The following is a 20,553-nucleotide window of genomic DNA, read 5'->3' as shown; positions in this document are numbered from 1 at the left end:
TACAATGTGCACCCTGAAATGAATTATTTCAAGATGTTCTCAAGTGTTATGATCATGAAAGGAGGCACAGTGAAGAATATTAATTGCCTAGGGTCACACAATGTGATGAAACTGAGAAGCTAGGAATAAAACCAGGTTCCCAGAGAACACATTGTCCAATTCAGAAACTGGATAGGTGTCTTATTCTTTACAACTTCTGCCCTGATGACAATTTTATTAGTGACACAAGACGTGAATCAGTTGTCTTAGGCCTCCCGTACAAGGTCTTTATTGTTATTTTCAATCCCGCGGACATTGCCAAAGTGCACGGGACCCAGGGGCGTAGCTTGGTCAGTATGAGTGGGGGGAAGGAGGGGGGCAGAGGGGATAGCTTCAGATTTTCTGACAATAAGGCTGGCATACAATGTTTAAATGTGTTATACAACAAGCAGGGTGCATGAGAGGCCCCTAAGGGGCAGTGGAAAGGAAGAGGAATGCTGATTGGGAGGCGTACTATGAGAGAAAACACAATATTGTGATAGAGAGTGTGTGTTGTGTATATGTAAATATTCATGCTGAACTCTGACTGACATCTCACAATACCCCACTGAAAGCAACCAAACCCAACTACTTATCAGAAAATACATTTATTAAGGGGGGAGGGGTGGGAGTAACACCTCAACCCCTTCCCCCCGGTCCCGAAGCTATGCCCCTGATGGAAACTGTGCCTTTAAGCCCCCTCACCTTGCCCAATGGTTAGGGGGAATTTGCCCCACCCCCATACCTTACTCAGGACTCAGAGAGGTTGCCACCTGACACACTCCTCTCTGGCCAGCAACACTGTGTGGGCCATGGAGGAGTGGGGTCATCCGACAGCCCTACACTCAGGAGCAGATTTACAAGCCCCTTGCGCCACTTTTGCCTCACTTTTAACATGGGAAAACTGACGCAAAAGTGTCACAAGAGGCTTGTAAATATGCCCCTCAGTTTTTAATTAAGAAAAGGATGGAGGAGCGGGTGCCAGCTGACACCTTCCAATGCACCCTGCTCTTAAAGGGGAAGGAGCAGATAGACGAGTGGGTTGATGCAAGGTCTCTCACCCAACTGCTGTTGTTTTTTCACTTTCTTTAAGTACCCCTTGCTTCAACTTGGCCAAGGTGAGGGAGCAGCGGTCATTTGTCCACTCTTGCCCTTATGCATTGCAAGGAGGGGTGGCACATAATACCCCTGTCCTTGGGCAAGGCGGGTATGATTTAATGAACACACCGACACACCGTCCTTGAGGAGGTGTGGGACTAAGAATCTCCTATGACCTCTGGGGTTTTGCATTAATCCATCGGCTTGCACTCTTTTCAAATCTCCCCTCATCTTCGGAAGCATCTGGACGGATGTTTAAAACATTGGACCCGCGACGTGGGGATGCAAGAGAATCCTCCATGCGATCCCCAGTCTAGGATGAGTTGGAAAAATGTGGTGGGATTGGGGGGAGAGGAGATTAATCTAATCCCAGGAGCAGGAGGGCATTAGCTCCCTGCAGGAGGCAATGGCACAGTGTAGTTGCACATAGAGGGGGAGGGGGCAAACATATGGCCAGCAGGGGTGTCCTATCCCACTGTAGAGCAGCAGGGGAGGGCAGGTTGCCACACAACAGGGTGGGGTGGGTGGCACTGATGGGCTGTAGAGGGTGAGGCAGGACGGCACACAGGGCAGCAAGTGGGATGGGATACAGGGAGGCAGAGCCACAATTGGCAGATGCACAGGAGTAGAACACACAGAAGGGCTACTTTGGGCACACAGAGTGTGCAGGGGCAAGAAAGGGTTGAACGCATGGACTACATAGGGCCAGGCAGACAGTGGCGGCAGCGCCACATAAATGCTCTTTAGGATGGGGTGCGTGTAAAGAAAGGTACTATCTGCGCGTGTCCACGGCTGGGCTTGACCTCACCTCGAACACCTTGTACACAGGTACTATGCTTTTATTGTATTTCTATTTTGGTGAGTCTCTTTCCTATGTCCCGCAATGTCCTCCCCCAAGTATAGGGGGTGTACTTGGTTTGCGTTTATCTCTGGATGAGCGGTGATGGGGAAGCGCAAGGCTCAGTAGGTAGTGCAATGTCCACAAAATACTAAAAAAGGGCCCAACACAGCGGGTAATAATTGTGTTATGGACAGGATTGATGATCTCCTCGAAGAAGTGGAAGAGACACTAAGCTCCCCAGCTGACTAGAGCTATGTTGTATTGCCCAAAACCCAGGCATGAAAAGCAAAGAAAAAAGATCTAAAAAGTGTTGCAGAGATGTTTACGAGGAAAATGCTTCTTCCCTTACCGCCTGTTGATTTGCCTTTGGACTCATACCATATTTTTAATGACTCTGACCATCTTACAGGAGACAATGCAGCAATTGTAGTGAACACTGATGTCGCATGTGAAAATAGGTTTAATGTCTAAAGTCTGCAAAATAGTGACACAAATGTTAAAGAGGTGGGTGCTAATATTGTTGGTTTACCAAGGGTACCTGTTGACATTATAAACTCAATGGAGGCAATCGAGGGGCTCAGGGACTAGCTTAGAGCTTTGAAACAGACCATAAAATCTTTGGGATCAAAAATCAAGGAGATTAAATCACCAAAGGGGAATCCACCCACTCCTATATCTGCCTCGCCCCAGAAAATCCAGAGCCCCTACAAACAAGCATGCGATCGCAAGGAAGACATACAACCCTCCAAAGTCCGAATCTATGCCTTTGGCCCAGTCCCAGATAGATCCCCCAGCCCAACTAGTCCCTGCTCCCCATTGTCATGTGGTACAAACTGTATTAGGCCTAGTGGATACCAGGGTCCAGGCGCAAATGAACTTCAAGAGGCTGAGGCATGGCAGGGGGAGGATCAGGCACGAAGAGGGCAGGGGTTGGGGTCCTACACCAAACATGGGATGGGAAGGGGTGGGAGAAGGAGAGGACCCTGGTGTTTTCAACAACTATGGGCCTACGTACCAACTTAAATATTCTTCTCACCCCGCTCATATAATGCCTACCTCCAATACAGAAGAGATCTAGAGGCTGCAGGACCACATCAATTTACTTTGAGCAAGTCCAGTTTTTCCTTGTCCATGTTCCAAAGGTAGCCCCAAGGTGCTGAGAAGATCAGAGTTCCATAGCCAACAAGGTAATTCATTGGCTAAGGCATGTGAAAGGGTGCTACTATATTATCAGGAGTGACATTCTGGACAGATTGATGATGTAGTAAGGGTGGTTTTGAGAGATTGTGGCCTGGTTGATGGGCTGTTATCTATGGAAGCTAGCAGGATTTGTAATGCCGCCACCCAGATTCAGATTAGGTATAGGGATGATTATGATATCCAGCATGTGTCCAGAAGTGGCCCACACATCCAAGGTGGATCCAGCAGTTTAGGGGATATTGACTTGGTGGATAAAACTTCCATATAGAATAGACTTGGAAGCAGTCCTGTGAAAATGCTAGGAACCTGAGAGAAAGAGTACTTGGGAACTATGTATGTCAAGACAGTGCCAGTGCAGTGGAACTCACCAAATTCTCTAATCCTCTCTGTTGGGGCATATAGTGGTGAAGATGGACATGCGGTGTCTTCTGGTAGGTTGGAAAAAACATGTGAAGGGAGGGGAGGGAGTACACATAGCCAAGTGCCATCTGTGGAGACCGCTTTGGGATTACTACCAATTGTGTCCTGGAAGGTAGTTCGGATAGGCACTAAACTGGGGGATTCTGATTGTGATCAGTCTATAGATGACTATGATATTTGTCTCTTCCAGGAGACATGGAGCTTAGGAATGGGTACATCTCCTTTTACACCCTCACACTTCAATCCCTTAGAGGTCAGCCATCGGGAGGTCTAGTAATATGGGTGCGGGCAGATTTGCAGTGCTCAATTGAGACCTTACCTGTTGATTTTCCAGATGTGTTGGCCGTTAGAGTAGTTTTTAATTGTGGCAACTCCTTGGTGTTGATTAAGTTCTATAATCGGGTTGTGGGGAGGAAAAAAGGAACTCAGATGCTTAGTATTTTAGAGGATTATTTGATTGAGCATAGGAAGGGAGGGGAGTTTATTACTTGAATGCCACCTTCGAACCACCTATTTTACTGAACACCGATTTATTAGCTGAGTTAGATAAAGATTGGGGAGTTCCATCCATAAATCTATCCCCCGTCAAAAGGTCTCCAAGGGCAGCCCAGATATTTGCATTAACTATAAATTTTGATTTAAAAGCCACAAATGGCCGGACTCCATCTGACGCCGAAGGTCAATTCACCTTCAACAGTCCAGGTAACACCAGCCGAAAGGATTATTTTTTAATGGGTTTGAAGAGTTGGAAGTATGTTCAAGACATGGTGGTTGTGGAAAGGGTGGAAAGTGATCACAATGCCCTTAGTTTGATCTTGCTGGGCTCCATTGCAAATACTCCACTTGCCCAGGGCCATGCTCAAATAGGAGGCGTAGAAGTCACTAATAATGGAAAGCCTATCAAATGAGGTTGAAGGAAACACCATGGTATACAAAGGAATGTAAGGTAGCCAAATCTCAACTACCGCTAGATGCCAAGACCAGGGATAGGTTCCAACTTGTGTTATGCAGAGCAAACTACAAGAGTGAATTGGGATAGGCAAAAAAGAGTCGGACAACTCCCTCTGGGCTGAGCTGTCCCACATGCTGTTTAAAGACAATGCCAAATTATGGGTCAATTTGCCATTGAGATCTAATGGTGGTAGAAAAAGGTCTGTGGAGTACTTTGTACACCCTCAGGATTGGGTATCCCACTTTAGTAACGTATATTTCTGTTTGGATGCTGTGGCACGGTTCAGTGTTGACCCTGGGCTGGTGGGAATACTTCAGGACATCAACAGTTTAGAAGTAACCCTGCGGGAGACTGAGGAGGCAATCAGCTCCATGTTACCAGGGAAAGCACCAGGACCAGATCGAATCCCAAATGAGATTTTTAAATTGCCTTTAGGTGTCTGGAGCTCCTATATGAACCATCTTGCAAATGCCGTTCTAAAGGCTATGCAGATTCCAGTGTCATGGCATTTGGCAGAAATTATTCCAATTTACAGGAAAGGCCAGCATTGTGCCCCTAGTAATTATAGACCAATTAGTTTAATCGATACCGCACAGAACATTTTCTGCAAACAAATCCTGAAGCACCTTGCAGAATGGATTAGGAAAAATAGTGTCTGAGTTCCATGCAGGATGTAGAGGTGGAATTAGTACAGTAGACCAGGTCTTTAGTTTTAATTACCTCTTTTGGAAGGCTGCAATGGTTAACAAAAAACGCCTCTTTGTCGCCTTTGTCGACCTATGTGCAACCATTGATTTGGTGCCAAGGGTCCTGCTGCGACAGCATTAGATAGGGTGGGTATTCTGTCAAAGCCATGGCAATCTTGACATGGCTGCACAAAGAGAATTATGCAAGGGTCCGATGGGGTGAGAATGGGGAGCTCACCGATCCAGGAAGCATTAGGCAGGGAGTTAGACAGGGATGCGTACTGGCCCGCATCCTGTTTTCTATCTTTATCAATGATGCTGTGAAAAGGTTAGATAGGGATGGATGTGATGCCCCACGCGTTGGGGACAGGAGAGTGCCTGCCCTTATTTTTGCTACTGACACTCTCCTGATCTCCAAAACATTAAAGGGCATACAACAGCTGTTAGATGATTTAATACTTTCTGTAACGAGTGGGGACTGGAACTTAATGGCGCTAAAACAAAATTTGCAGTTTGTAAACCTGCTGGAGTTAATAATTACAAGTGCTAACTAATTGTCAATGTGGATCCAATTGAGCAGGTATTCAATTTTGATTATTTAGGGATAAGGCTTATGGCTAGCCTAGATTGGTCGATGCAGATCCATAAAGCTGATTGCACGTTAATACACCACTCTTCCTGTTTGTTAAAGCGTTTCAACAAAACATTTCCAAAAAAGTTGAGCTTGCGATTGAGCTCTACAATGTAAAGGCCCTGGGGGCAGCACTATATGTAGCAGAGATATGGGGCCATATCAATTATAGTATTCTATTGCATACAGAGCACAATTGCATTAGGCAGCTATTTGCACTCCCAAAGAGTACACCTCTGATTCCATTGTAATTTTATCTGGCACTCAAGAAAGTTACTTGGAAGGCCCTAGCTTCGACTCCTACTGTACTGGCAAAGGATTGGACCTCATCCACTCTAAGAGCCTATATAATTTCCATTAAAGATCTAATAGCCCAACATGATATCCAGTCGATACCCTCGATTAAGTACATCAGGTCCATGTTCAGGAAACTGGGTCTAGAAAGTTTTTGGGCAGTACCACCGGATGTCACCCCTGGCTTCAAAATAGTAATTAAATCGCCCTACTTGCAGGGTGTATATCAAAAAGCCATTGGTAGCTGTAGAGGTACTTTGACCCTTGACTTTTTGGGGTTTAAGCTGATCTCCAGCTACGAGGGTACGATTGATGAGCTCACTCCTTCCTTAGCCAGGAAATTGTTTTTGCAATTTAGATATCAGTCCCTACCTATTATGGCTTTCTGTGTGAAGTGGTTTAAATGTGAAATATTAGGAAGTGAGTGCCTGCATGTAAAGGCCCTCTTGAGGATTTACTCCATTTCTTATTCTTCTGCCCATCGAATGCTTCGCAGAGGAAAATATGGCTACTGCCACTGTGAAGGACTCTGGGTGTAATGAGCTATCTTGTGGCCACTAGGATTCTAAGAACTAACATCTCGAGGTTGGTGGTATTCGTGGTCACCAGGTATCTGCCAGTCCAAATGTATTCGCACAAACGGGGCTAGTACATGTTTGGAGAAGCATTAATGGCGGCAAATTGGTCCTTTCGTTTTTTGCCATGATAGCCACCTTTTGACAAGAGCCATTGTTCTATTTTGGAGCCACTTTTTGGCGAAAGGCCCAATTGTTGATCTAGGCTATTCTTTAATTTGTAAGAGAAAGATCATGTTTAGTTTATAGTTCCTGTGCGTGTGTACACTTATGGATAGTAACAATGGTTCCTGTTATTTTACTATTTTATAAGGATGTGATTCTCTACAAAGTTGTGTCATTTAGTACTTTCCTTGTGGGTTTAACTAATTGATGTATGCACCTATTTTATTCTTTATACCTCTAGAGGACTTAACTTGTTGTTCTATGTATAAGAAATGTTATTTTTGTATGGTGCTATGCATCAGCTCTCACACTTGATTGCAATTATTTTTATATCTTGATTATTTATTGCTGTATCGTTACATTTTATCTGCTTATATGACTCATTGTTGAATAAAGCTTATTGAACTGAACTGATAAATAATTAATAATAACAGGTGCATACTCATTTTGGGACCCTCCTTATAACATTGGAACTGCCTGCTCAATGTGCAAACCTCGAATATAGAGGAGGGTGCAAAGTTATTACGTATAAAATATTTGGGTTTCTCATGCACTGAGGTGCCACCCTTGACAACAGAACTGAAAATCATTCTCTCTATATAAGTATGAACGAATCATACCAGGCAAAAGGCAGATCCATGCATGTCCAGGGCACATGGGACATGAGACCCAAACTGAAGTACATGCATTACAGCGAAACTGTAGTCTTCAAACTCAGCTTTAACTCAATCAATCGATCAATCAATCAATAAGTGATAAGCGCAACTACTCACCCGCGAGTGCGCTGGGAGGGTGGGGGCTGCAGGTCCTGCTGAGCACTGAGGTTCAGTCGAAGAGCCAGGTCTTGAGATCCTTCCTCAACTGGGTCTTCGAAGGGGATAGCCTGAAGTGGAGAGGCAGCCATCACTGATCAACAAGAAGTACTCAAGTGGTGAAAAAAAGAATACCAGACCGGGGTCTTATCTGAAACAGCTATCACGGGGGCCTTTTCAATAAAAGACACAACGCTCTGAAGTACCTGAATGCCAGCCTGGAGTGCTCTATGGATAAATAAATAGGTTCAGAAATATATCATTTGTACTTTCTTAGAATGAACCAACATTAATTTGAGCTGGCTTAGGGTTATTCAAAAACTGGACAAAGTTAGGTGCAACATATTAGTCTTAAATTTCAAGGTACAGTGTCACAAGAAATACAAAAGGCAGGTGAAAGCACAATTTTAGACAAACTTTTTTTTGTTAAGGGAGAATGAGGCTGAAAAATGAAGGGGAAAAAATCTAGACAGAGTAAACTGAAAGTAAAACTTTACTTTAAAAGGCGGCATGAATGGGGCAGTTTCCAATGTAGCAAAATAATCTTATTTTTGAACTTGATGAAAACCATTTTACAAAGACCTGAAGCTACTTATTCTTACAACACAAGTTCTACATTTTGAATGCCATGAGTGCCGTACTGTGCACATATAATGTACTATTTTTCAAACAATTGCCAGTCTGTTTAAATTCTAATACATAAGCAAGTTAAAGGTATACCTTTTGGTTTACCACTTTGCCATTTAATATTGCACATCCCATCTTTCAATTTGAAGATTTTTGTCTATAATTGACGAAATCTGTAGGAGGAAATCTTTGGGTTAATCAGAAAAAGTTCAAATAGTACAAAAGTTACATACATTACTAACACAGGTCACCGAGAAATCACAGGGAGCCACACAAGATCTTCCTAAAGGACTGCAGGCCTGACCTGCTCCACCCTTACTATTCTGGCAGTTGAACCTACATACAAACATAAGTGTCAGTCCTGGTCACCCCCTTCCCTAAAATTCCCGCTCTGCCTTTGTACCTCATTAGTGGCAAGAAACCTCAGACTCTTGCTGTCAAATAGTGGGAGATACACAAAGCTCTCTAAACAAAACATTCCCTACTATACCAGTACACTGCTCAGGTACTTCACTCCTAGTCTGTACGCTCTCCTATTATTCCAGTCCTGGGACCGACACAGAGCCCTATCAATGCACGTCTGTCTGGACATGTGTGATCCCTTGCTATTTCAGTGGAGGGACCCACTCAGAGCTCTGGAAATGCAACTCAGTTCTGACCTTCACCACTCCATGGTAATCCATTGCTTAGCTCTGACAAGACATTTGCCCTGGTATTGTACCTCTGCAAGGGAGGAGGTGCCAGTACGCTTCACAGATAATGTCAAGAGTACTCTCCTGCTTTTTACAAACGTACTGTAATTTTCTGCGTCATGACTGTCTGTTTTGGCATACTTGTGGAATATGTTCTCTAAGTGTCGCATACAACTCTTTCTTTTCTCCTACCAGAGAGGACTGGGTTTCAGCTCCGACCAGTCGCCGGCCTGCTCTCTGCACGCGATTTCCTGTCAAGTCTGGCGTTTCGCGTGTTCCAGTGCACACAGTATATCCGCCATGCCTCCTCCCCAATGCACTCGCCTGAACCGTGAGTAGCATAATATGGAGTAGTCTTATGAGGGTAAAAATTAACTGCTTGTCTTGCCCTACTAGGGCCATTTCGTAGTATGGATTAACCACACGTTATTTACCATACTTGGCGAGGAACCTATAAAATCCGATTAATAATAATCTTTAAGTCGTTACCTTTATTTGGAAGTCTAAATGTGCCCATGCGCTATATTTAGGGAGTTCTGTAATTGTCCGAGAGTGCTATATACTCTGTAGTGCTGAGAGAAAGTCCATAATGAAGGATATCCCTATGTCAATCACGTTTTCTAATGTGGCCTTTGATGTAAAACGATATGCCCTGCTGGACAATGTGCATAATGTGAGGCTTCAGGTACACCTTGTGCCCCCACAGGCGACAGGACATTGGCTGTCCCAATGGGCTGTGTTCATGGGCATGGCATTTGGCCACACCCTAAAGTCAATGGCTCTGAGTGTAGGGTGGGCCTTGAGCCACACAGCACCAGCTAGAATTTGGGTTTTGAATTCAGTTGTAAGGGAAAACTTAGACCAAGGAGGAAGCTCGTCACCTCTTTGCTGAAAGATACAGCTCTTATGAGCACCCCGAAGAAGGACATAGATTAACTATTTTTCCACTAACAGGGCTTAGTGAGCAACCGCAGTACTGTATTAGAAAATATTAAATGGCAGCCTTCGCTTAGCAGAAGAAAAAAATCCAATGGAAAATGGAGCTTTGTTAGAAAACCAACCGAGATCCGGAAAAGAATGTCTGCTGCATTTGAAAAAGATGTGACACTCTTGTACCAGACTTAGAAGGTTTATTTTGCAATCAATCAACATGTTATTGTGAAAGCTGAAAATGTCTTGTTCAGGGTGAGATTGAGGCATTGCTATTCTATATATGGTAGGCTTTTGGTACACTGTTAAACTATGCTATGCTATATCGATTTGTATAGCTCACTAATGACCCGTGAGGGTTTTCAGGTGCTTGAGAAGGTGTGTAGGCATGTGGCCCCGCTGAGCTATTCAAAGAGACAGATCTTCAGCCTCTTTAGGAACTCAAGAAGCGAGAAGGAGGCTTTGATCTGTTGTAGGAGGCGGTTCCATGATTTGGGCACGATGAGCACGAGCGACCTCCTGCCCTTTTTTTTTGGAAGTGGGGGTGTGTGTGCGAGTGAGTGTGTGGCAGAGCATAGGTGCCTGATGGGCTGGTGAAAGTGTATGCAGCTGTTAGGTATGCTGGTCTAGTATTGTGCAAAGCTTTGTATGTATGCGTGAATATTTGTAATAAGTTGCATCTGTGAATGGGGAACCAGTGGACTTCTCTGAGGTGGGGTGAGATGTGGGAGTGCAATGCGAGGTTGAGTATGAGTCTTGCTGTGTCATTCTGGATGGTCTGAAGCCTCTGTAGGAGCTGCTTGGAGATTCCGATGTAGAGTGCGATGCTGTAGTTGAGTCTGCTTGTAATGAGTGCTTGTGTGACGGTTCATCTGGTGTGGTGTGGCTGCCATTTCAAGATCTTTCATAGTCTACAAAAGATGTGGAGCAAGAAACACTCACTGTGTTGACTTGTGCCATCATGTTGAGCTTGTCGTCAATGATGATCCCCAGATTTCTGGCATGGTGTGTGGGTGTTGGTGTGGGTCCTAGCTCTGTCGGCCACCAGGTGGTGTCCCATGGGGAGGGTTTGTTTCCGAAGATCAATACTTCCATCTTGTCAGAATTAAGTGTCAAGCAGTTGGTTCTCATCCACCCTGCTACCATAGTCATGTTAGTAAAGTTGGTTCTGGTGGTGGTTTTCTTGTCCACCAGGAAAAGGATGAGTTGGGTGTCATCGGCGTAGGAGATGATGGTGATGTCTTGGGACTGGATGATGTTGGTGAATGGTGTCATGGAGACTTTGAACAGGGTTGGGTTGAGAGACGACCCCTGGGAGACTCTGCAGATCAGGTTCTTGGACTCCGATGTGAAGGGCAATATTCTGACACTTAGGGTTTTTCCTGCGAGTAAGGGGCAGATACAGTTTAGTACGGGTCTTTGTATTTCATTCTGATGGAGTCTTCTGATGAGTGTGCTGTTAGAGAGTGTGTTGAATGCAGCGGAGAGGTGGAGGAGGATGAGGGCTGCTGTTTCTCCTCAGTCTAGGATGATCTGGATGTCGAAGGTGGCTGCGATGAGTTCTATTTCGGTGCTATTGATGTTCTGAATCCTGATCGAGTGTTGTACAATAGGTGGTGTCATTCGAGGTGGCTTGTGAGTTGTAGGGGAGCAGGGAGATGGGACGGAAGTTACTCAGTTAGCTAAGGTGGGCAATGGCTTCTTAAGAAGGGCATTGACCCCTACATACTTCCAGTCTTCCAGTAATTTGATGGATGTTATGGAGGTATGGATGATGTGTGTGAGGGTGATGCTCTGAGGTCGTAGGCATGGGGGCAGGGGCCTGTTGGGTCCTCTGAGTAAATGCATCACTGTTTCTTCTTTGGTGAGAATATTCCATTTGGTCAGTTGGACATCTTGAGTGGTGTTGGCCTGGTTGGGGATGAGATCATTAGGGTCTGGTTGGTGGATTAAGTTGCTGTTGATGTTTGTGATTTTGATGTAGAAGGAGCTTGATAGGTTGTTGCCGAGTTCTTGGGATGGGGTGATTCTGCTGACAGAGGCCGAGGGTGTGGTGAATTCCTTGATGATCGAGATGAACTCCTTGCAGCTGTTGGAACTACCTTTGATGATGCGTTCTGCTAGCATTCTTTTCTTGGTTTCTCTCAGTTGCTGGTGGTAGCGTCTGAGTGCAGCCGTGTAGGAGGTTCAATTAGTTATTTTGTGGCTGGCTCTCCATTATTTTCCTAGCTGTTTGCGATGTTGTTTTGAATCTCAAAGGTCCTATGTGTACCAGCTGGCATGCATGTTGGTTCTTCTTTGCTTTTTAGGGTTGATGGGTGCGAAGGAGCCTGCCCAGTTCATGGTCCAGTTGTTGAAGTTTGCCGTCTCCATGTTGAAGTTATCAGTGGGGTTAGGATGGTCTGTACTGAGGACGTTGAGCCGACTTGTTTCTGAGAATTTGGCCCAGCAGCGACTGGGTAGGCTGATGCTGGTGGGTGTGTTGGCTTGCAGTGTGTTGATTTGAAATTGGATGATGGAGTGGTCGGTGCATGTGAGCGACAAAGTTGAGTTGAATTTAATGCTGTCATTGGTGGTGAAGACCCATTGTGTGTTCTGTGATGTGTGTTGGTTCTGTGATGAGTTGGGTTAGTCCAAAGTTGTTCAGGCTTTCAAGGAGTGCTGTAGGTTCTGTCTTCTAGGTGGAAGTTGAGGTCGCAGAGAAGTATAAAGGCTCTGCAGTCAATGGTGAGAGAGGCAATAAAGTCGGTGATGAGGCTGGTGAAGGCAGCTCGTGGTGCAGGTGGTTGGTAGATGAGGGTTCCATTTAGGTTGAAGTTGTCGGAGATTTGCAGCTTGAACTGCAGGTGTTCCATGAATGGGTTTGTGCTGTCCGAGGACATTGAGCAATTGATTGAGTCCTTGTAGATGAGTGGGAGTCCTCCACCTGGGTTGTGAGGATGATTCTGCCTTGTGATCTTGTAGCCCGCTGGGATGGAAGTGGCGATGTTGGGTGCTGATATGAAGTTGAGCCAGGTTTCCATGAGGAAGAGGAAGCCCGGTGCGTCGCTGCACTGCAGGTCCCAGATTTTGGTTGCGTATTTGCAGAGAGATTGTGTGTTGAGTAGCCTGCATGCGAGTGACTGTTGGGGTGTGGGATTGCTGTAGCATGTGGTGTTAGGTGGGGGTGTTGATGGTTTTTCTGATGTGTACGTGGGATGTGTGGGTAGGCTGCTGCAGGTGAACCTGCAAGGGGTACAGGGGAAGGGTCTTACCGTAGTGTGTGTGTATAGTGTGACAGCAGCGGGAGGAGGGACATCCCAGGTTGAGTGATCAAGGAGCACTGTGGGGTGTTGATGGGGGGGTGATTGATTGGACCAGGGTTCGTGGCGCTAGGCACGGTCCAGGTGCCGATGGGGCAAGCCCATGTGAAAAGCCCTGCATCACTCCTTATGTCTGTTTCAAGCAGGCGTAAGAATTTGATGAAGTGACGCCCTAGAAGTGGCGCAGTGAAAGCTCATAGATTTTGCAGCGCCGCTTCTACATGGTTTACATTATATCTGCAAACATTATAGCTGTTGCAGATATAATGTAGCGCAGGGCTTTACAAAGTGACGCATCTGCCTAGATGCGTCACTTTGTAAATATGGCGCAGTGTAGAGCATTTTTTACGCCACCGCAGCGTCTCCAAAAGTGGCGTAACGGCGGCGTAAGGGCCTCATAAATAAGGCCCACTGTTCTCTGCTAGCAACATGATGTTACCAGTTGTAGTACATCTGTTGTTGTAATTCTGGAATTGGTCTCAAAATCAGTGTTCTGCATTGACTAGAGTGACCATAAGAACGTGCTGCTTTCAGATGGCTTGGAAAGGAATAACTCAGAGGTTTAGTATTTGGCTTGCGTTAAAGATAGCATTTCTTAGTTGGAAATACAGTTCTCTGTGATTGTTTTGCAACTGTTTTCTTAAATAGCTCTTTATTAGCATTTCTTAGCACATACAGACACTGGCATGTGGACATCAAGGGAAGTAATAACAGCTGTGTGCGTATAGAGGTCACAGAACATTATGCGTTCATGTGAGAGTACAAGTCCGAGCCACAGTTAGTAAGAACAAACAATAACAAACGTCATCCACTCAAATCAGAATTGGAGATCCGCTCATAGTGTTTCAGTCTCGACTCCCGTTTCAGGTTGGCTCTCCCCGCTCCTGTACAAGTTCATGTCAAGGAGGCAGTGTCCCGCGAACATCCCCAGACATCTCAGCAACAAACTTCGTAGGGCATCATCATATTTCAAACCTGTTAACCCACACGGTGGCACCGAGTGATACACAATATCGGCTCCCATCACACGGTCTCCCTGTGGGGCGCGGATATCAAATGGTCGCAGGGAAAACAAGCTGAAAACCGCTGTAAATAGTGGTTTTCCAGCTCGTTTTCCGAGACTTTGAACTGCCGACGTCCATTAAGGGGTAAGAAAACACCCCAGGACATCGGCACCAGCCTCAGCAAGCTATTTTTGGGGGGAGGAGGGGGTTTGATGGTGGGATGGAGTTCAAGGGTGTCTTGTAGTTACTTATCGGCACGAGGCCTCACCCCCTTCAGGGCCCTGCCCAGGCGCGCAACGCCCGTTGGACTCAAAGGGCTTCAGCCCCCCCGTCGTGTGTGGCAGCCCGGGATGAGACAGCTTCCCGGTCACCCACACAGCCGCACCCGCGTACTTCACAGGTCTTTAAAAGACCTTTGGCTTGTTAATGAGGCTTTGATGGTTTTCACCCCCTGCTTAGAGCCCCTGCAGCTCCACTCTTCCTTTTGCTTGAATAATCAGCCCCCCCCCTGAAATTGTTTCCTAGCCCCCCCCACCCCCCCCCCCCGAAATTTGACTCTAGTTGCGCCTCTGGCCCTGCCCCCTCCTCAAACTGTGAGATGATTCTTCAAGGTGGCAGGTATGATATTTGTGTAACCTCACAGTCTGGATTGGAAGGTCAGTGGTCATCCGTGTCCCCCATAGCTCATGGGGCACACGGCCTGTACCAACCAGAGTGTGTTCTGACATCACTGTGTAGTATCACCCCCCACGTGTGTTCGTTGCGGCCTCTCATCCGACTTGGCTTGGATCACCAGTAGTAGCGTGTCCCATTCTTTAGTAGATGTGCCCCTCCTCCTCTGCCGGTGTATGTGAGCCAGGACGTGCATTTCTGAGATGAACCACTGCATCAGTTCTTGGACCTAGTTCGAAACTGAGGGAGCTGTACTAGACTTCCAGTTCATTGCTATACTCGGATTTCCCAGGAGCTTCGCCAGGTCTAGAAATGTATTTGCACATTTGGCCTTTGTCAGCCTAGAACATCTCTCCAGCAAACACCCCTCTATTGTCATGTGCAAGAGTCTACCCTGAGGTCAGTCAGAAAGTCCAGGTGCATCTTCCAATATGCTTGTATCTGTACACGCCTCTGATGCTTGGCATCTTGGGCATGTTGAAGCCCGGGTAAGATCTTGGGTAATCTAGCTGGGACAAATATGCGCAGTGAAGATAATTAAGATCTGGGGATTCGAATCGGGGAGTTCTATTCACTGCCTTGGAATACTCCAGTCTCGCACCATTTCCTTCCCTTCGCTTCAGATATGTCCCTTTCCACCTTCTGTTCCCATTTCACTTTCAGTGCTGTCAAAGAGGTATGTAACAAGGGGCCACTACCCTGTGCATGTAGGTCAGTACCTTATGCGTCAGCAAGTTAGATAACACCTCATCTTTCAAGGCTTGGTTAACCCCAACCCCCAGGTGTTGCCCAATGCCACTGGAAGGGCCCCATATGTGATTAACTGACCATGATGCAGCCCGTATTCCTCCTTGAGGGTATTAAATGTTAGGAGTTCACCCCCAAATATATATCCCGCATGGAGGTGAGTATGGATTGCTGTCAGGTTTGTGCATTGTGCTCATCCCCTACACTTGCCAGCGCTGGCGTCACATACACTGGAAGATCTGGAGAATACAGAACTTTGGTGTGCGACCTCCTGTTGTAAAGACTGCAGCAGGCCTTTATTGCTTGGAGCGCTCTGGTGTAAGATACCACTGATCTAGCAGTTTGGTAAAGGGTTCTCAAGAGGTCGAGGGTGCCCAACAGGTGCCCTATCTCCTCTCCCTTCGGAATGGATGGCAGCCAGCATGCCAGCCAAGGCATGTGCACAGCCACATAATATATGTCTAGGTTGGGTACCCCTTTGCCTTCCAGGGCCACATAGCTAGGAGTGGGTGGAGCTCGTGGAGTTGCACTGCGTGGAATTCCACGGAGTTGCATAAAAACTCAGTGGAATTTCATAGAGTTCGGCTCTGCCCTAAAAACCATAATTAAAACCTAAAAACAACTTTAAATGTTCTTTTCAAATTGAAAGTAGCAAAAACACCACGGTTAAAAGTTTGTAGCCACAAAACCCTCTAACAACAATGTCTATGCCTGCCGATGTGGCATCGATCATCTCTAGAAGAGGCACCTCACCAACCAAATGTAGCAAAACTCTTATGAAATCGTCCCTTTTTGATTCATTCCCTCATGGAACCTTAGACTCCTGTGTTAGCCTCAGATGCCCCTCAGTGGCGTAACAAAAGCCCCCACAGCCCCCGCAGTGCGGGGGCCCCCGAGCTCAAGGGGGCGCCCTCAGCAAAGTACCCTGGCTTGAGCGCTCCTGAGTGAGTGCGGAGGGGGGTCCCCTATGTACTTTGCAGGGGGCCCCCTCTAGTTTCGTTACGCCCCTGATGCCCCTAGGTCTGACTGTACCAGAAACATGTAGATGCTGGTAGCTGTACCCCTTTTAGTAGCGTAGTGTGGTGTTCAGTGTGCCTACATGCACCGCCCCTAAGAGCAGAACTTGCAGCATGCAGTGTAAACAGAATTCACTGCCTGCTAGTTCGATGTGTCACCTCCGAGTGCCCCACACCCCGTGCTGCTCCATCTTACCTCCAAAATTCACAGGGGCAGTGGGATGGCATGGCAGTTGAGTTTAGGCAGTTTGTTGCGCTCACTGTTGGCATCGCCTATGGCTGGGGGCTTTGCGGAGGGCAGTGGCTCAGAGGCCTGTGGGGGCGGATGGAGACTGCTGCTGGTGTTCTGCTGCTGCTGGTGTCCTGTCCTGCCACGCAACTTCCTGATACTGGCTCGGCAGCCACTCTCAGGTCAGGCTATGAGGATAGGAAAGGCGCTGGGTCCCGGAAAACACAGCCCCAAGAGTCCTGGGATTGGAGCAGTGCCACTGCAAGCCACCAGCTGTGAGGAGAAGCGTACCAAGACTGTAGAGAGGGGCGCATGGGGACAGGTCCATGCAGGCTTGCACAGCGGTGCTTGTCCAGCTCTGCGCTCTCCCACAAAGACTAATGTGCGCCCTCCACCATCGCGAAGTAAATGAGAGGATCAGGAGGATAGGGAAAGACTGGGTGCACCTTTCACCCATGTCAGCCTCATCCCCATTTTTCAACTATAATACAGTCTGCATGTCCAGTCTGCTCATGTCATGGTGGAGAACGAGCTCCAGGCTGGGAGGGAGAAAGGGAACCCAACGGAGAAGCAGCTGTAGGGTAACCCTCAAGCATGGCAAGCAGTGGCACAAATTCAAAGAGGTGCAAACTAAATGATCGTCACCAAGAACGGCAGGTGAGTGCACTTATGTGGGCGAGCTGTGAGTGTGAATCCATGAATATTGAGGTTAGGGTCTGCGAGGTCATGCATGCATGCATTGCTTTTATAAAATGACTTTAGAGCATATCTGCTGGTTAAGTGCTTTTCCCCAGTGCCATACACTTGAAGTTTTGGGTGAGCGTGCTGGTGTACTCTGAACCATGGTGGTTGGCAGTGTTTTTGCTGAACTCAACTCAGCGGGAAAAACTCTGCTGGCGGAACAGAGTTCACCGCCCGCCCCTACTCATAGCTTTTTCAATCGAGAGTCTCTGCCCCTGGAAACCCCAGATCAGTGATAGAAAGGTGGACCACAGGTCACTGAAAAATGTCCACCGAAGGATGAGGTGGAGGGCCATAAAAAAGTACAGCAGCCTGGGTAATACTGTCATTTTTAGTATGGCTAACAGCAGAAGGCAGAGCCAAAAGGGGATCGTGGTCTGTATGTTGGAGACACACTTATCTAGATTACCCTCTCGCAAATCATGGTCTGCGTGATATATGTGTACACCCAGGCATTTACAGGAGTTAGGTTTCCATCTTATGGACCTCCCAGGAATGGGGGGCGCCCCAGTTCCAGCAGGGGGTAGAGATGGAACAAACATGACTTATCCTAATTTACTCGTAGGCCCAACACCGTCTCCAATTTGTCCAATAGCTCCATCAGTCGGGGGAGGGCAGATTCCAGATACCTAAGAAATAATAATGCGTTGTCTGCGTACCAAGCCTCCGCATGAATTCTTTCTCCCACCCTGATCCACCATTCAGGTCACCTGTCATGCATAATGCATGCTAAGGGCTCCAAAGTCAGTTCACACAGGATAGGAGACAGTGGGCAGCCCTGCCAAGAACCCCTATGTAGGTGCCACTTGTGGGAAAACATTGTTCCCATACATACTCTAGCTAAGGGATGCCTGTACAATAACTGTATCCACCGCAACATGTTTCCTCCAATCTCGATGGCCTGAAAAACCTAAAAAAAGTAGGGCTATGATAAGGTATCAAAGGCCTTCTCAATATCAAGAGAGGCCAAAAATGGAATGCATATTTTAACCTTTTAACCTGGCACACACTGACATTGATCTGGAGGTATCAAGCCCGGTATGTATGAGAGCAATCAATTTATATCTTATATTCAGTTGGGAGGACAGATAATGGCTTATAGGATTTTACATCAAGTGAGTCCTGGACCCTTTTTGGCAAGACTACAACAGTGGCCTCCCTTGTGGACTCTGGAAGCTTCCCGTGCAGGACGTGTATACATGATGTGCTGTTGGGTAGCTAATTTAGCACTATAAGCACCTCAAAACTCAGCGGGGAGCCCTCCAGTACCGGAGTCTAACCTGGCGACGGCTGGTCAATAGCCAGTTTTATTTCTTGCATCTTTAGATCTCTATCTAAAGCCCTCATTTGCCATGCCATAAGCTTTGGCATTCGAGTGGATGCCAAAAATCGACCAATGTGGTCAGGTTGAGGTGTCACATCGGTCATGTACAACTGTTTATAATGGTCAAAAGAACTTGTTAAAGTCTGCCTGCTTGCTGACGATCCTCCCGCCGGGTGCCTGTATAGCCCCAATAGATTTCTACTGTGTCTGTGACTGGGCTAACCATGCCAGAAGGCGACCTGCCCTGTTGCCCATGCCATGTTGGCAGGTGATATATAGAGTATACATCACAGTTTATCTAGGAGCACTTGGTGCATTTTAGTCAGGTCCAGCAATCACAGCCTGTCTAGCAGGTTCTGCACTGCGGAGAGGTTGAGGCCATGTAGCTGCCCATTTATCTGTGATATCTGTCAGCATCGCCCTTCGAGCACTATAGAACATTAATGCACATGCCCACGATCATGACCTTAAAGGCATCCCATTCTACATTTGTGTGCGTAGCCAAACTCTTGTTGGTCCTAAAGTGTTCATCGATTGCCTACCCCACAGAGGCTCTGAAGGGGAGATCCAACAATGCCAATGATTGTAAGCACCATAGCGGCATCAATGCCCATGAGTGACACAGTGCCATCGTTAGAAGGGTAGGGTCATGATCTAAAATGGTGCGGTCAGAAAGTAGTCTGTGTTTGAGATGGTAAGAATTAAGGCAGAGGAGCCCATGAACCTGTCCAATCATGTGTGGAGTCTATGCAATCCAGAATAGTAGGAGTATTCACGAGCCAGAGGATGGAATTCCTTCCACAAGTTCATGATTTTTCAATGAGCAAGGTGTGTGGACAAGATGTTATGAAAGTACAATTATCTGACATTAGGGACATGCAGGCTCGCAAGAGAAGGGCCACCGATCCACATCTGCTATTATGTACCTTCCCTCAGAGTCAATAAATGTGCATGACATAATGAATGGAACTCCGGGCGCCACCCAGATCACCATACCCCTGGCTCATACTGAGTACCCAGTACCACATAACTGCCCATGCCAACGTTCAACAGTTAACCAAGTTCACAGGCAGTTGTGTATGTCTCTTTTAAGAGTGCTACATGTATCTTGTGCAGATGGAGAAAGGAGTATCCATTGTGGTATTTCGCTTGGGAACCCATGCCTCAGACGCTCCATGTTAAAAAATTATACTTGTACATGAAGTAAGATGTAGTAAATGGGCGTTGACGAGACTCGCTGGAGGGGGGGTTGCCAGAAGATAGTAAAAGCTACCTGCAGGGTGTCAGAGAGAAATCTCTCAGGAGTGATTGCAAAGGGGTCGTGAGCAAATACCCCCAACCCGATCAAGGTGCAACATACTTTGTCCAGTCTCACCAGTATGAACAGAATCAAAAACATAACAAACAAATTAAACATCATTGCTGAATACTTGTGCATTTGCAAGGTACTGTAGGGGGGCAAAGTCCAGAGCAAACTTGCTGAAATACAGCCTCCCATCTCCAGTAGAATAGTACTAGGTCCCTAGGGCACCTAGTTGATCATGGAGCAAGTGCCCCCAATGGAGAGCACAAAGCAA

General features: G+C 46.7%; 1 protein-coding gene across 1 annotated transcript in view; it reads left to right on the top strand.

The window, feature by feature from the left end:
* TH (tyrosine hydroxylase) overlaps nt 1-20,553 on the top strand; it is a 389,931-nt gene that overhangs the window by 265,569 nt on the left and 103,809 nt on the right. Inside the window, exon 8 of the mRNA XM_085646393.1 lies at nt 9,207-9,342. Within this exon, the coding sequence (XP_085502519.1) occupies nt 9,207-9,342 (136 nt within the window). The remainder of the gene's footprint in view (nt 1-9,206; nt 9,343-20,553) is intronic.

This window comes from Triturus cristatus, chromosome 3_1 (genome assembly GCF_964204655.1).
Source record: "Triturus cristatus chromosome 3_1, aTriCri1.1, whole genome shotgun sequence".
NCBI classification, from domain to species: domain Eukaryota; kingdom Metazoa; phylum Chordata; class Amphibia; order Caudata; family Salamandridae; genus Triturus; species Triturus cristatus.
Note: the sequence above shows the minus strand (reverse complement) of the source record. Positions and strands in the feature narration are given on the sequence as shown.